Source organism: Pantherophis guttatus, chromosome 3, assembly GCF_059756535.1.
Source record: "Pantherophis guttatus breed Tessera chromosome 3, ASM5975653v1, whole genome shotgun sequence".
Lineage (NCBI taxonomy): Eukaryota > Metazoa > Chordata > Lepidosauria > Squamata > Colubridae > Pantherophis > Pantherophis guttatus.
Genome location: NC_142065.1, coordinates 8,188,467 through 8,205,338, shown reverse-complemented (window position 1 = coordinate 8,205,338; position 16,872 = coordinate 8,188,467). Strand labels below are relative to the sequence as shown.

At 46.5% G+C, this 16,872-nt stretch overlaps 1 protein-coding gene across 9 annotated transcripts in view; it reads right to left on the bottom strand.

Moving 5' to 3' along the window:
* Nucleotides 1–16,622, bottom strand: part of KCNQ2 (potassium voltage-gated channel subfamily Q member 2) — a 133,442-nt gene extending 116,820 nt beyond the window's left edge. For 4 of the 9 annotated variants that reach the window (XM_034441288.3, XM_034441289.3, XM_087889014.1 and 1 more), the window contains exon 1: nucleotides 16,053–16,620. In XM_034441288.3, coding sequence (XP_034297179.2) covers nucleotides 16,053–16,363 — 311 coding nt within the window. In that variant the 5' untranslated portion in view covers nucleotides 16,364–16,620. Of the gene's footprint in view, nucleotides 1–16,052 lie in introns of all 9 variants that reach the window. The other 5 variants (XM_034441290.3, XM_087889015.1, XM_034441291.3 and 2 more) reach the window with 3 other exon arrangements.
* Between the last annotated feature and the right edge of the window lie 250 nt (nucleotides 16,623–16,872).

The window sequence follows — 16,872 nt, the reverse complement described above, 5'->3', positions numbered from 1 at the left end:
ACAAAATTGTCTGCTACAACATCCTACCTGTCAGTGACTACTTCAGCTTCAACTACAACAATACACAAGCACACAATAGATACAAACTCAAGGTAAACCGCTCCAAACTCAATTGCAGAAGATACGACTTCAGCAACAGAGTGGTCAATGCCTGGAACGCACTACCTGACTCTGTGATTATATCCTCAAACCCACAAAACTTAAACCTTAAACCGTCTACCATGGACCTCACACCCAGTGGTGAAATCAAATTTTTTTTACTACCGGTTCTGTGGGCGTGGCGTGGCTTGGTGGGCATGGCTTGGTGGGCATGGTAGGGGAAGGATACTGCAAAATCTCCATTCTCACCCCACTCCAGGGGAAGGATATTGCAAAATCTCCATTTCCACCCCACTCTGGGGCCAGCCAGAGGTGGTACTTGCTGGTTCTCCAAACTACTCAAAATATCTGCTACCGGTTCTCCGAACTGCTCAAAATTTCCACTACCGGTTCTCCAGAACCTGTCAGAACCTGCTGGATTTCACCCCTGACCCTCACCCCATTCCTAAGGGGTCTGTAAGGGGGCGTGCGTAAGTGCACCAACGTGCCTTCCGTCACTGTTCTACTGTCCCCATGTATTCATACTCATTTCTTATGTTTATACTTATACCTGTTTATACTTATATGTTTATATGTTATGTTCTTACTTATACTTGTCTTCCCATACATGCTTAAATAAATAAATAAATAAATAAATAAATAAATAAATAAATAAATGCAGATTTAAAAAAAAAAATTACTTCCAGTCATTTGGAAACTGCCCTCCTATTGATGCAACCTAAAACGGCAATGGCCTGTTTAACTGAGGTGTGACAGCGCTGACTGCGGTTTGAAAATCCTTTTCACACCTATTGTTGTGCGTGTGAACCGCAGAGCTATATTTTTGTCCTAGATCCCTACATCTGTCCTCCCAGTTAGGACAGAATGTTTCTGAGATGCTTTGGGACAAGAGAGAGAGAGAGAGACGGAGATTTTCAGACGCACGCCAGTAGTGCAAAGCGAGGTTATTTTGTCCATCTTGCACAAAACATAAAGGAGCGGTTTAAAAAGAGAGAGAGAGAGAGAGAGAGAGAGAGAGAGAGAGAGAGAGAGAGAGAGAGAGAGAGAGAGAGAGAGAAAGGAACTTTTAAAATAACGGGCAGAAATCAAGACAGCAGATGTCCAACTTGGAAGGTCTGCCAATCACATTCTTAGAAGATCGCCATGATGTAAAAAAAAGATGCTGAGACTCTAGAAAAAGTGCAGAGAAGAGCAACAAAGCCCATCCCAAAGGTGCTTTTCCAAGAGGCAACTAGAGTTTTTCTTGCTTTTCTTTGAAGACATTTCGTATCTCATCCAAGAAAGCTTCTTCTGATGAGAAGTGAAACGTCTTCAAAGAAAAACAAGGAAGTCCAGTTGCCTCTTGAAAAAGCACCTTCGGGGCAACCATGACCTGGATGACTGAGAATTTCCATAGACATGATTAGGGGACTGGAGGCTAAAACCAGTGTTGGGATTCAGCCAGTTCGCACCTATTCGGGAGAACCGGTTGTTAACTTTCTAAGCAGTCCGGAGAACCGGTTGTTGGAAGAAATCTTATTTTGTTTTTTTTCCCCACTTTACAGGACTAATCCTGTAAGGAAGGCAGGAAGGAAACATTCTGGTGTTGTTTGTAGCCTAATCTTTATTAACCTGCTTACAGAAACTGCCTCTCCGGTTAACCCTTATTACATTGTAACAGCTAAGGCGAAGCGCCCATCGACGTGAGTGACATTGAGTTGGCCACGCCCACATGGTCACATGACCACTGAGCCACGCTTACCCAGCGGTAGTCATTAGGGCAGAGAACCGGTTGTTAAAATTATTTGAATCCCACCACTGGCTAAAACATATTAAGAACGGTTACTGGATTTGGTTATGTCTAGTTTAATGAAAAGAAGGACTAGGGGAGACATGATAGCAGTCTTCCAATATCTCAGGGGCTGCCCCAAAGAAGAGGGAGTCAAGCTATTCTCCAAAGCACCTGAAGGCAGGACAAGAAGCAACGGATGGAAACTAATCAAGGAGAGAAGCAACCTAGAACTAAGGAGAAATTTCCTGACAGTGAGGACAATTAACCAGTGGAACTACTTGCCTCCAGAAGTTGTGAATGCTCCAACACTGGAAGTTTTTAAGAAGAGATTGGACAACCATTTGTCTGAAGTGGTATAGGGTTTCCTGCCCAAGCAGGGGGTGGACTAGAAGACCTTCAAGGTTCCTTCCAATTCTGTTATCCTGTTAAGATGCACCATTTCAATCTTCTTGGGGAACTTTTTCCAACCATGGTTAGAGAAAAGGGAACCCTAATGAGAGCTGGCACTTTGCTGAGTGTTGCACACTTTGGAGCCAGACAGAGCAATTTATCTCTGTCCAAAGGTGCTGGCCAGATTTGCTGAAATGCGAGGAGATAATTAAATAAATGTTCCTTTCCCGACAAACAAGCAGCAGGCTCTTCAAATAAGAGAAGCTGCATAAGTTGTAAAAGTAGAGAGCCCCTTGTTCTCGCCAACCTAGGAAGTGGGTGTCCCTCTTAAATGGACGGGGGTAGGAAGATTTTATGGGGTGTTAGCAAATACAGATAGTCCTCCATTTACGACAGTTCATTTAGTAAATGTTCAAAATTACTGAAAAAATGACTTATGACCAGTGGTGAAATCCAATTTTTTTTACTACCGGTTCTGTGGGCATGGCTTGGTGGGCATAGTGTGGCTTGGTGGGCGTGGCTTGGTAGACGTGGCAGGGGAAGGATACTACAAAATCCCCATTCCCCCCCCCCACTCCAGGGGGAAGGATATTGCAAAATTTCCATTCCCACCCCACTCTGGGGCCAGCCAGAGGTGGCATTTGCCGGTTCTCTGAACTACTCAAAATTTCCGCTACCGGTTCTCCAGAACCTGTCAGAACCTGCTGGATTTCACCCCTGCTTATGACCGTTTTTTACACTTAAAACCGTTGCGGCATCCCCATGGTCACGTGATCAAAATTCAGACACCTGGCAGCTGACTCATATTTATGACGGTTGTGGAGTCCCAGTGTCCTATGATCAATCCTCTGATAAGCAAAGTCAACAGGGAAGCCAGGTTCACTTAACAACCGGGTTACTAACTTAACAACCGTGATTATTCACGTAACAATGACAGAAAGAAAGATCATAAAACGGGGCAAAACTCACTTAACAACATATATTTTGGGCTCAGTTGTGGCCAGAAGTCAATGACCACCTATAAAACAAGAGTAAAATCCTTCCAAAATTGCAATGCTAGCCGCCAAAATTAGACACTGGAGTGGAGGGATCCAGATTCTGGTCTTTCCTGAACCGCCGAAACTCCATTTTCAGCCTAATTTACCTCAGAGGATTGTGGTGAGGAAGACAAACAGGAAGAGAGGGAGTTGTATAAGCCGCTTTGCCCTCCTGAAGGTTAGGCATTCATCTCACAAGTAAATAAATAAGATTTATAGAATATAGAATAACAGAGTTGGAAGGGACCTTGGAGGTCTTCTAGTCCAACCCCCTGTTTAGGCAGGAAACCCTACACCACTTCAGACAAATGGTTATCCAATCTCTTCTTAAAAACTTCCAGTGTTGGAGCATTCACAACTTCTGCAGGCAAGTCGTTCCACTGATTAATTGTTCTAATTGTCAGGAAATTTATCCTTAGTTCTAAGTTGCTTCTCTCCTTGATTAGTTTCCACCCATTGCTTTTTGTCCTGCCTTCAGCTGCTTTGGAGAATAGCTTGACTCCCTCTTCTTTGTGGCAGCCCCTGAGATATTGCAACACTGCTATCATGTCACTCCTAGTCCTTCTTTTCATCAAACTAGACATACCCAGTTCCTGCAGTTCTTCATATGTTTTAGCCTTCAGTCCCCTAATCATCCTGATTGCTCTTCTCTGCATTCTTTATAGAGTCTCCACATCTTTCTAGAGTCTCAACACCATTTCAAGGGAAGGAAACCCACACATACTTTTTTCACATGCCACATTAAATCCTGGTTTGAGTAACAGTGTAACAGAGTTGGAAGAGGTCTTCTAGTCCAACCCCCTGCTCAGGCAGGAAACCCTACCCCATTCCAGACATAAATCTCAATCGGCAGGGTTCAGGCAGCACACTTTGCACACTGCTGACATGAGAAATGTCAGCCATCGCTTGCTAAAACACCCAATTGGCGTGCAAACCATCAATTGTGGCTTGTTGGACACTTGATTGGTATGTGAACCATCAGTCAGGGTTTGTTAAGCATATTGTTGGTGCAGAAACCGGTTTGCACAGCAAATGGAAATACACTAGAAGCTAAGCAAAAAAGAAAAATGGATGAACCCAATGAGCAAATGCGGCCATTTTTATCCTGGCCTCCTGGGAAGCAGACTGGCATTAAAATTAAGGAGGGCGTGTTATTTCAGTTGACTGCTTTAACTGTCTTAATGAGAGGCCTCCCATAATTTGCGAAGACTTCCACAAAACATAATATAAAACTCAAGGCAGCAGTGTGAAAACACAACTGAGATCAGAATTTCTATTGTTAAGTAAAGGGATGGTTAAGTAAGTTGCTAATAAAGGAGAATATTTGTAGCTCAGGGTTAACATGAAGGGTCCTTGGTGCTTGTACTACCCCAGCTACGGACCCCAAAGAACACAGCACACACAAAATCCGTTCAAACCTTAATTTACTGAATAAACCTGTCTTTTACAACAATGGCTGTTAATTAATTGCATTAACAGCCACCAAGAATTCAAAGAATAATAACTGAAAATATGGTTGGCAGAATGCCCAGAAGCAATTTGCAGGAAGTTGATAAGATAAGCAAGACAAGACACGAAGGTATGTGAACAAAGTTGTTCCCTGCAAATTGCTTCAGTCGGCGTTCCTCCTTAAATAGGCTAAGGGAGTGGCCCATTAGCCCCAAGCCTTACTCTCGAGGAGACCTCCTCTTGCGGAGCCACTCCTGCCTTTTGGCAGCTCTGCGCACCCGTGCATCGAAAAGAGGCTCCTCCTCTTCGTCCTCTTCACTTAAGGGAGCTTCTGGAGGTTCTGAAGGCCTCTGGCTGAATCCCCGCCTCTGGCACCACATCTTCTCCAGCCTCCTCATTGTCCGACTCGAGTGCCAGCTGCACAGGCTGCTGGCGCAGCACCACACCAGCCTCCTCGCTGTCTGAATCAGCTACTAGCTGCACAGGCCGCGTACGGGCCACAACAGTGCTCTCTGAGTTTGCTTGTTTCCTTGCAGACATTTCATTACCCAACTAGGTAACATCATCACGGCTACTCCAGTACCAATCACTAGCACTGATGATCTAACCTAGTTAGGGTAATGAATGAAATGCCTGCAAGAAAACAAGCAAGCTCAGAGAACACCAAGGACCCCTCGTAAGTGAGTTGCGCCCAATTTTATGTTCTTTGCCGCAGTTGTTAAGCAAATCAATGCAGTTGGTGAGTGGTTAGGTTTCAAGAAAAGCAGGTCCAGTGGAACGTTTTCACACATTTATTTTTGACTTTGGTCCTGTTTGTAACCCATCATGGGTTTTTACACATTTGTAGTGACTCAGTAATAAATCTATTCGGTTTTTCTTTGTTGGAACCTAGCCAGATAAATGCTACTGAACACATACTCATGACTGCAATGACCTAGCTTTGCAAGCCATCATAAATTTTGGAGTCTGAAGGGTAAGGCAGAAAGGAGAGGAAAATGGAAGGGGTGAAGAGGATAAAAATAAATTCAGAAGTTCCCTTGCACAGATTTTTCTCCAATAATAATACCTTCCAGAGGTTTGGGATTTCAACTCTCCTAATTCCCAGGCAGCGTGATTCAACACAGATCGAAAAGTTATGATAGCGGCAACAAGGACGACTAAAGATAGATCAAGATTTCATGTTGGTCAGATCTAATTTGATTTTCTGCTAGAGAACAGTGTTTCTCAACCTTGGTAGCTTGAAGAGTGCTGCTGGCTGGGGGATTCTGGGAGTTGAAGTCTACCCATCTTCAAGCTTCCAAGGTTGAGAAACACTGTGCTAGAACTTCAAGTGACACCTCTCTTGCGCGAGCTGCACTGGCTCCCGGTGGTCTTCTGGGTGCGCTTCAAGGTTTTGGTTACCACCTTTAGAGCGCTCCATGGCTTAGGACCAGGATACGTACAGGACCGCCTTCTGCCACCAGTAGCCTCTCACCGGCCAGTACGCTCACATAGAGAGGTGTTCCTCCGGGTGCCGTCGGCCAAACAGTGTCGACTGGCGGCCCCAGGGTGAGAGCCTTCTCTGTGGGGGCACCTACTATCTGGAATGAGCTCCCCCCGGAGATACGGAGGATCCCGGATTTATGCACCTTCCGCCGTGCCCTCAAGACCTATTTATTTCAACAGGCTGGCCTGGCCTAACTTCCCTTTTAATTGTAACTTTTAAAATTGGTTTTAAAATATTAGGGGTGTTTTAAATTGTTTTGGGCCAAATTATTTAATGGGTTTTTATATTGTCTTTTAAATTTTGTAGTTTGTGTGTATTATCTTTCTGGCTGTTCACGGCCCTGAGTCCTTCGGGAGTAGGGCGGTATATAAATCTAATAAAATGAAAAAAAAAATGAAAAGAGTCATCAATTAAAAAAAAAAGTTTTATTCTGCCTAATATGGTTTCTCCTAGCTCAGCATCAAATATGGAAAGAACCGATTTAGGGAAAGGCTGATACACACAATAACTGTGTGTTGGTTGGCATGTCTAGCTGCTTACAGAATTAAATGACTTTCTGTGTATATATATAATGAATCCTGAATTTATCAAATTTGCACATTAGGTTAAACCACAAAATGATTAATAAACTTAGAATGGCCCCAATGGAAGAGAAGGATTTTGAGCTCCGGATTGAACTGTGAAGTCCTTGGTCCTCTCTGAGCTTGGTGGGTTTTTTTTTGCAGACCTTTCATTACCCAACTAGGTAACATCTTCAGAGCTAGAAGGGAGTAGGATTTGCTCTTTTTATATGCTAGTGGCTTGCCCTGTCAGTGTTGGTGGGAGTATTCTTGGTGGTTCCTTAATTAGTCTGTTGTTCCCTGTTTGTTTGTTTGTTTGTTTGTTTGTTTGCCTGAGTTGGTCGTTCTTGTATTGGTGTATTGATGAGCCTTGGTGATGCAGTGGTTAGAGTGCAGTACTGCAGGCTACTTCTGTTGGTTGCCTGCAATTTGGCAGTTCAAATCTCACCAGGCTCAAGGTTGACTCAGCCTTCCATCCTTCCAAGGTGGGTAAAATGAGGACCCAAATTGTTGAGGGCAAGAGGCTAACTCTGTAAACTGCTTAGAGAGGGCTATAAAACACTGTGAAGCAGCATATAAGTCTAAGTGCTAAGTGCAGTTGCTATTGTTCACTGCTTGATTGTTAGTCTAGTTAGTACTAACCTTGGTGTTAATCTCTGCTCATCTCAATATTGATTGCTGGCTAGGAGGTGTTTTGTTCTTTTCCCCCCACTCCCTTTTCGGCTTTTTTATTGTTTCTTTTGAATAGCAATAACACTTAGATTTATTTATTTATTTTATTTATTTTATTTGATTTGTATGCCGCCCTATCTCCATGGGACTCAGGGCGGCTCACAACAATTAAGAAATACAATCCCTGTGAATATATGTATACATTAACCTTAATTTCTTAATGACGGTGTATATTTGTTACCTTTAACAAATATATATTCACATGTTTAAATATTATAGATAAGATAATCCTGTTTGTTAGTTTTAGTATGTATGTAATTTAGAATTGTATTTTTTAGAGTTAAGAATGTTTTGTACAATTTTTATCTTTTTATATTGAATAAAGTTTGTTTTTAAAATTTTTAAAAAAAGAAATACAATCCCAATCCAATAAAAACATGTTAAAAATACATATTAAACCCATAAAACACATTAAAAAATAATCAAAACCCCATCAATCCAGGCTGGGCAATTTGAACAGCCATGTTTTTAGTTCGCGGCGGAAAGTGCGAAGGTCAGGGGCCAACCGGAGCCCCAAGGGAAGTTGATTCCAAAGGGTGGGTGCACCCACAGAGAAAGCTCTACCTCTGGGGGTCGCCAGCCGACATTGTCTAGCCGACGGCACCCTGAGTAGGCCCTCCCTGTGAGAACGCACCGGGCGATAGGAAGCTGTTGCTGGTTGCAGATGGTCCGACAGATATCCTGGGCCTAAGCCATGTAGGGTTTTATAGGTCATCACCAGCACCTCGAATCTCACCCGGAAGGCAACCGGCAGCCAATGCAGTCGCGCAGGAGAGGTGTAACGTGGGAGTATCGGGACCCTCCCATCACAACCCGCCCAGCTGCATTCTGTACCAGCTGAAGCCTCCGAGTGGTTCTCAAGGGCAGCCCCAAGTAGAGAGCATTGCAGTAGTCAATACGGGAGGTGACTAGCGCATGAGTAACTGTGCGTAGGGTATTTACGAGACCGCCTGCTGCTACCGATAACCTCCCACCGGCCAATACGCTCTCATAGAGAGGGCCTCCTCAGGGTGCCGTCGGTCAAGCAATGTCGGCTGGCAGCCCCCAGGGGGAGAGCCTTCTCTGTGGGAGCACCCGCCCTCTGGAACGAGCTACCTCCCGGAATACGACTGATCCTGGATCTCCGCACTTTCTGTAAGGCCCTGAAGACGTTTTTATTTCAGCAAGCCGGCCTGGCCTGAATAGGTTTTATGGGTTAGTTTTTAATTGTATAGCTTGGGGTTTTAAATTGGGAGGCCGATTAATTTAATTTATTTTTAGTTATCTTAACTTTTATATTGTATGTTATTTTAATTTTTGGCTGTTCACCGCCCTGAGTCCCTTCGGGGAGAAGGGTGGTATATAAATTCAATCAATCAATCAATCAATAATAAATAAATAAATTAATAATAATAATAATAATAATCCCGGTCCAAATAGATTTATCCCACTTCACAGTGCTTTACAGCCCTCTCTAAGTGATTTACAGAGTCAATGATATGTAGATGTTGTTTATCTCAGTGTGGCCGTTGATGGCTGATTTACCCGAGTGCCAGGCTTCCACGAATTCTCTAGCTTTTCGGCTTTAGTTCGGCTTTAGGATACTCAAGAGTTTCCTAGTTAAAAACTATGGTTGAATCTACCCACGTGTTGTGCAAATAAGCCATTTTAATCACGTCGTCTGACTGCTACTTGGTGTTCAACAATGTGCTCTGCTGGTCTTTTGCCTAATCTGTCCTACACAGTGGACAGCAAACTACACTCCCTTTTAGCCCTGATGATATTACTAATGAAATAGTAATGAAATGTCTGCAAGCAAACAACCAAACTCAGAGCCTTAAGGAATTCTCAAGTTAGGAATATTTGCATGGATTTCTAAGTAACCTAGTTACACGCGCTGTTTTAAGACTAGGGCAGAATTAAAGACCAGTGGTGGGTTTCAAATTTTTTTGCTACCGGTTCTGTGGGCGTGGCCTGGTGGGCATGGCTTCGTGGGCGTGACAGGGGAAGGATACTATAAAATCTCCATTCCCACCCCAAACCAGGGGAAGGTTACGGCAAAATCCCCATTTCCTCCCGATCAGCTGGAACTCGGGAGGCAGAGAATAGATGGGAGCGGGGCCAGTCAGAATTTTTACTACCAGTTCTCTGAACTACTCAAAATTTCCGCTACCGATTCTCCAGAACTGGTCAGAACCTGCTGAAATAAACCTCTGGCTAAGACATGTTATGACATGCTGGGATTTTTTTTTCTCCATGCTGGCTGGGGAATTCTGGGAGTTGAAATCCACCCATCTTCTAGTGCCATGATGGCGAACCTATGGCACGGGTGCCACAGGTGGCACGCGTAGCCATATTGGTGGGCACGCGAGCTCAGCTCCAGCCAGCTGATTTTCAGGCCTTCTGGGCCCACCGGAAGTCAGGAAACACACTGTTTCCGGACTCCGGAGGGCCTCTGGGGGAGGTGGGGAAAGCTGTTGTCACCCTCCCCAGGCTCCTAGAAAGGCTTTGGAGACTGGGGAAAGCGAAAAACGGGCCTACCGTATCCACCGTGCCATTGCGTGCCAAAAGCAGGGGGAGTGCGGGGGGGGGGTCATGAGTGCATGCGGGGGGGGGGGCGCATAGAATTATGGGTGTGGGCACGCACATGCACATGACTCCCCCACATTCCCCCCGCTTTTGGCACGCGATAACAAAAAGGTTAGCCATCTCTGTTCTAGTGCCAAGGTTGAGCAACACTGTGCTAGACCAACGTGAGTTTTCTCCTAATCTAGGAACAGCCTTCGGATGTTCTTAGGATTGCAATGTTTTTTTACCAGATGGTTGGTTTTGCAAAACCAAGTATGTTCCTTCACACCTCCAAGGAAACAAAATTTCCACTATATTTCAACCCATGCATGACTACTACAGCAATGTAATAAAATATATAAGAGCAGATCTATTATGGCTTGATGGATTTCCCCCATTTTATCATTTCCAACTCCCCCATCCCTGAAGCACTATATATGGTCCTCAGTTTACGACCAAACTGAGCCCAAAACTTCTGTTGCTAAGCGAGACAGTTGCTAAGTGAGTTTTGCCCCACATTACGACCTTTCTTGCCACATTTGTTAAGTGAATCACCACAGTTGTTAAATTAGCAACACGATTGTTAAGTGAGTCGGGCTCTCCCATTGGCTTTGCTTGTTAGAAGGTCGCACAAGGGGATCACATGACCCTGGGACACTGCAACCGTCATAAATACAAGTCATTAAGTGTGAAAAACGGTCGTATGTCACATTTTTTCAGTGCTGTTGTGACTTCAAAAGGTCACTAAACGTAAGTTGAGGACCATCTGCAATGCAAAGCAAAGCAAAGCAACTGGCATGCAAGAAACTGACCTTCCTTTTGTCTCAGATTAAAGAATTGCAGTTTGATCTGCAAAGCTTTTAAAGTATTTTCCACTGAAATACTTTAAAAGCTTTCCAGTTGCATCACTCTGCCGCATGCAGAGTCCAGCCCGAGTTCAAACTTTTTTATTTCTGTTTCTTCAGGAATAACAACTTCTTTGGAATTACTTAATAAAACATTTGTCTGGACCCCCCATTTGCAAACCGGCAGATATCCAGAATGTAACGGCCCTGGATGGATCTCGGTGTTAATGCCAACAGAAGACCACAAATTTGATATGAAAACAGAGGGTGCCTGGATCAGCATATTTTGTTAAGGGGAGGGAGGGAGGGAAGGAAAGAAGGAAGGAAGGAAGGAAGGGGAGCGGGGGGAAGGGAGGAATATGATTTTGATATGGAGGAAGGAAGGAAGGAAAGAGAGGAGGAAGGAAGGAAGGAAGGAAGGAAGGAAGGAAGGAAGGAAGGAAGGAAGGAAGGAAGGAAGGAAAGAGAGGAGGGAGGGAGCAGAGAGAAGGAGGAAGGAATATGATTTTGAGAGGGAGGGAGGGAGGGAGGGAGGAAGGAAGGAAGGAAGGAAAGAGAGAGGAGAGAGGAAGGGAGGGAGGGAGCAGAGGGAGGGAGGAAGGAATATGATTTTGATATGGAGGGAGGGAGGGAGAAGGAAGGAAGGAAGGAAGGAAGGAATGGGAGCGGGGGGAAGGGAGGAATATGATTTTGATATGGAGGAAGGAAGGAAGGAAGGAAAGAAAGAGAGGAGGAAGGGAGGGAGGGAGGAAGGAAAGAAAGAAGGAAAGAGAGAGGAGAGAGGGAGGGAGGGAGCAGAGGGAGGGAGGAAGGAATATGATTTTGATATGGAGGGAGGGAGGAAGGAAGGAAGGAAGGAGAGAGGAGGGACAGAGGGACGAAGGAAGGAATATGATTTTGATACGAAGGGAAGGAAGCAGAGGGAGGGAAGGAGGAAGGAAGGAGAGAGGAGGGAGGGAGGGAGACTAAATTATTTTTCGGTAATGTTCATGTGAATAAGAAACTGTAATTTAAGTAAAGAATCTGGAAAACTAACTGATAGGATCCAAGGAATCCCCAAGATCCTACGGTATAATTTTCCATTCATAGCTACTATTTCAAATTCCTAATAAAAACTTAAAACCCCAATCTCATGCACTGTTCCATGCTCTTCTACTTGTAGGTAGAAGAACCAACAGCTTGTTTTTTAATGAACTAAACAAGGAGAGGGCTAGTTATCTTTTTTTTTTTACACCATCAAGGAAAAAAACTCAGGCACGTATCCCTAGCCATTCATTCTGGCTAAGGGCAAGAATTTATCGAGAACAGTTATTTCTCAACCTTGGCAACTTTAAGACGGGTGGATTTCATCCCCCAGAATTCCCCAGCCAGCATGTTGACATGGTTGAAAAACTCTGTTCTATGGTAGATAAATATTAAAGAAACATTGAGGATGAGGTAGGTCAGCCAGGAAAACAACGAAGGAGATACACAGCAAAGCACCTAGCAGGATTGTTCTGCTCATTTTCAAGTTGGACTCATTCCAAAGAGCAACCACACAAGTTGTTATCAGTCCACAACACACTCTAAAGCTTTAGTCTTTGTTGAACATTCTGATATGAGAGTTAGTTGGATCTATTGTTGAAGGCGCCAGACTAGAAACCAGGAGACTGTGAGTTCTAGTCGTGCTTTAGGTATGAAAGGTGGCTGGGTGACTTTGGGCCAATCACCAGGAGACTGTGAGTTCTAGTCCCGCCTTAGGCATGAAAGTCGGTTGAGTGACTTTGAGCCAATCACCAGGAGACTGTGAGTTCTAGTCCTGCCTTAGGCATGAAAGTTAGTTGAGTGACTTTGAGCCAATCACCAGGAGACTCTGAGTTCTAGTCCTGCTTTAGGCATGAAAGCTAGCTGGGTGACTTTGGGCCAATCACCAAGAGACTCTGAGTTCTAGTCCCGCCTAAGGCATGAAAGTTAGTTGAGTGACTTTGAGCCAATCACCAGGAGACTCTGAGTTCTAGTCCTGCCTTAGGCATGAAAGCTAGCTGGGTGACTTTGGGCCAATCACCAGGAGATGATGAGTTCTAGTCCCGCCTAAGGCATGAAAGTTAGTTGAGTGACTTTGGGCCAATCACCAGGAGACTCTGAGTTCTAGTCCCGCCTTAGACATGAAAGCTGATTGGGTGGCTTTGGGCCAGTCACACTCTCAACCCAACCTACTTCACAGGGTTATTGTGGGAAAAACAGAAGAAAGAAGGAGTATTAGGTATGTTCGCCACATTGAGTTATTTGCAGAAATACCGTAATAAAGGTAAGATTTAAATAAATATAAATAAAGATGAAAGATGAAGAGCTCCGATAAGCAAGCCAAGCGTTTTTTGAGACAAACCAAGAATCCGGCTGCCCCTTTGGCAAACTTTCCTCCTTGGTAGTCCTTGGTGCTCTTTGAGCTTGGTTGTTTTCTCGCAGATGTTTCATTACGCAACTAGGTAACATTATCAGTATGAGGGAAGCACACACACATTTGCACTGATGATATTACTTAGCCGGGTAATGAAATATCTGCAGAATAATAACCAAGCTCAAACCAAGGACCCCACAATCATCTTTGTCATTGTCATTGTCATCCTCATCCTCCTTTCTGCACCTCCACTTCCACTCCTCCTCCTCTTCTCCACAAACCGACTCCCCACTTCCTTCTAGCACTGATCATATTACTTAGTTGGGTAATGAAACGTCTGCAAGAAAACAGCCAAGCTCTGGGAGCACCAAGGACCTCACAGTTCAGTCCTGAGCTACAGAGAATTCTCTTCCAAAGGTTTAAGGTAGTGTTTTGTCCATTTATTTATTTATTTATTTATTAGATTTTTATACCACCCCCTCTCCCGAAGGACTCGGGGCGGTGAACAGCCAAAATTAAAAAACATACAATATAAACAATTAAAATACGTTTAAAACAGAATTAAATCTAAAATGGCTCCCCAATTTAAAACGCCTTACCCATACCCCTATAAATAAGATGAATTTAAAATTTAAAAATTTAAAATTTCCACATTTAAAAAGGGGGAAGATTTAGGCCAGGCCAGCTTGATAAAATAGAAAAGTCTTAAGCGCGCGGCGGAAGGTGCGCAGATCCGGGATCCTACGTATCTCCGGGGGGAGCTCGTTCCAAATCGTAGGTACCCCCACAGAGAAGGCTCTCCCCCTAGGGGCCGACAGCCGACATTGTTTGGCCGACGGCACCCAGAGGAGCCCCTCTCTATGGGAGCGTACTGGCCGGTGGGAGGCTATTGGTGGTAGCAGGCGGTCCCATAAATAACCAGGTCCTATGTGTTCCCATGAACACAGAACTCGCATTTGATCATTATTTCTACTTAAAGCCACATATGTCAGGCCTAGTTTAGCTGGTGGGGACTTTCCTGAAACTACTATACTTACAATATGCCAGTTTCGCTCTATGACCAGAAATAGACTGAATTCCACAAGCGACGAGTTCCAATTCCGTTGGCATAAATTGCATGCAGTAATCCTTAATTTAAGGCCATTGCTTGACTGCAAAGTAGGGATATCCAACCTTGGCAATTTTGAGACCTGTGGACTTCAACTCCCAGAATTCGCCTAGCCAACCAGCAATTACCCACGCTGGCTAGGGAATTATGGGAGTTGAAGTCCACAGGTCTCAAAGTTGCCAAGGTTGGATGGACATCCCTGCTCTAAAAAAGATAATTCTCAGTGTTTCCTTATTAAATGTTAGGAGAGTGAAACTAATCTTTTTTCCCACTCCTTCCCTCCCATATTGTTTCTTTATTTCTCCCCTTTCTTGCTTTCCCTCAACTATGGACCAAAAAATAATCAAGGGATTGTGCGACCATGCATCCTTCGGGAGCAAGCAAGGTTTCCTAGAACCAGGATTCAAATGATGGCGTCCCCCACTCTGAAGTTTGAACATGTAGGTAACTGCTGCATGGCCCTTCTACCTGCACATGGAGGGTGGGGGAGGGGAAAGAAAAGAAAAGTGGGGGATACCAACTGTGAAGGGGAGCATTTCTCTTTTGGCTGCTGAAGCCCACTCCTAAGGGGAGGAAGGGACCGGGAAAGGGCGAATAGGGAAGGGAGGGACGGGGAAGCCAGAAGCTGCTGGCAGGGATGGCAGAGCAGAAGAAGAGGAAGGGCAGGATGAGGGATGTTTGTAAGAAAGGGAAGTCCCCAGGGACACCTCTTGGTAGAGGAAGGATAAAGAGGCCAGGAAAGATGGGGAAAGGGGAGAAAAACTGGAACTCGGAGGTGGAATAGATGGAGATCTGCAAAAGGAGGCCACGCCGGGAAGGAGAGAGGAAAGAAGGAAGAAGGGAAAAAAGAAAGATGGGAGGGAGGAGGGAAGAGAGAGGGAGGGAGGGAGGAAAGAAGGAAAGAAGGAAGAATGGAAAAGAGAAAGATGGCAGGGAGGGAGGAGGGAAGAGAGAGATGGGAAGAAGGAGAGGGAGGGAGGAAAGAAGGAAAGAAGGAAGAACGGAAAAGAGAAAGATGGCAGGGAGGGAGGAGGGAAGAGAGAGATGGGAAGAAGGAGAGGGAGGGTGGGAGGGTGGGAAGGTGAAAGTGGGGAAGGAAGGATGGGAGGATGGAAGGAAGGAGGATGTGGGGAAGTGGGGCAGGAAGGAAGGAAGGAGAGAAAGGAGGGAGGCTGGAAGGAAGGAAGGAAGAAAAGAAGGAAGAACGGAAAAGAGAAAGATGAGAGGGAGGGAGGGAGGAGGGAAGAGAGAGATGGGAAGGAGAGGGAGGGAGGGAGGAAAGAAGGAAAGAAGGAAGAACGGAAAAGAGAAAGATGGGAGGGAGGGAGGGAGGAGGGAAAAGAGAGATGGGAAGAAGGAGAGGGAGGGTGGGAGGATGGGAGGATGAAAGTGGGGAAGGAAGGAAGGAAGGAAGGAAGGAGAGAAAAGAGGGAAGATGGAAGGAGGGAGTATGTGGGGAAGTGGAGAAGGAAGGGATTCCCTGGAAAAGAAGCAGGAGTGCCCAGAGGAGGCGGCCGCAGAGGCGAAAGCGGCTCTCCCGGAGAGCGACTCCTGCGCGGGGCAGGTTGCGGGTGGCCGGCCAAGGGCTGGGCCGGGGCCGGTGCGACGGAGCCTCCCGTCCCTCCGTCCCTCCCGGGCTGCCTTGACTCACACGTAAGCGTGGTAGATGAACGCCCAGCCGCGGGGCCTTTCCAGCACGTTGTAGAGGAAATTCTGGAGCTTGCGGTAGAAAGCGTTCCTCTTGGGCGGCTTCCCGCTGACGGCCGAGCGGGGTTTGTTGAGGATGGAGCCCCGTTTGCCGCCGCCGCCGCCGCCGCCGCCGCCGCCCCCCTCGGAGCCGGCGATGAGCAGGGCCCCGTCGCGGGAGGACTCGGGGGCGCCGGGGTCCAGCCCCACGAAGCCCACCTTCTTCTCGCCCGAGGTGCCCGGATACACGCCCCCGTTGCGCGACTTCTGCACCATCCTGCAGCGGCGGAGGCGGCGGCGGCGGCGCGCAGGCCTCTCCCGGGCTCAGAGCGGGCGCGAGCGAGGCAGCCGCGCCGGCCGGAGGCGCTGCCCGGGACCGGAGCGGGGCAGCGGCATGGCAGCGGCAGAGCCGGGCGGGACTGCGGCGGCCGCTGGGTGGCTTTGGCCAAAAGCAGCAGCAGCAGCAAAGCGGAGGAGGCGAGGAGCGGCGCCCGCAATCTGCCCGACCTCCCCTCCGCTTGCTTTGCGCACAGCTCCTCCCGGGGCCCCCCGCGCCCGCCGCTTAACCCTTCCCGTGCCGCTCCGCTGAAGGTGTGGCGGAGGAGAGGGGGGGGTAGGACGACGACGCGTGATCGGAGGAGGGAGGGGCAACCCCGGGGCTTGCAGGGCACCGACCCCCCACTCCCCGGGCGTCACGCAAGCAACACTACGAATTGGCAAAGCCTTTGGGATGGGGGTGGTTGGGGTGTGTTTGTGGTTTTATGTGGTTTTGTTTGACGGCGTCT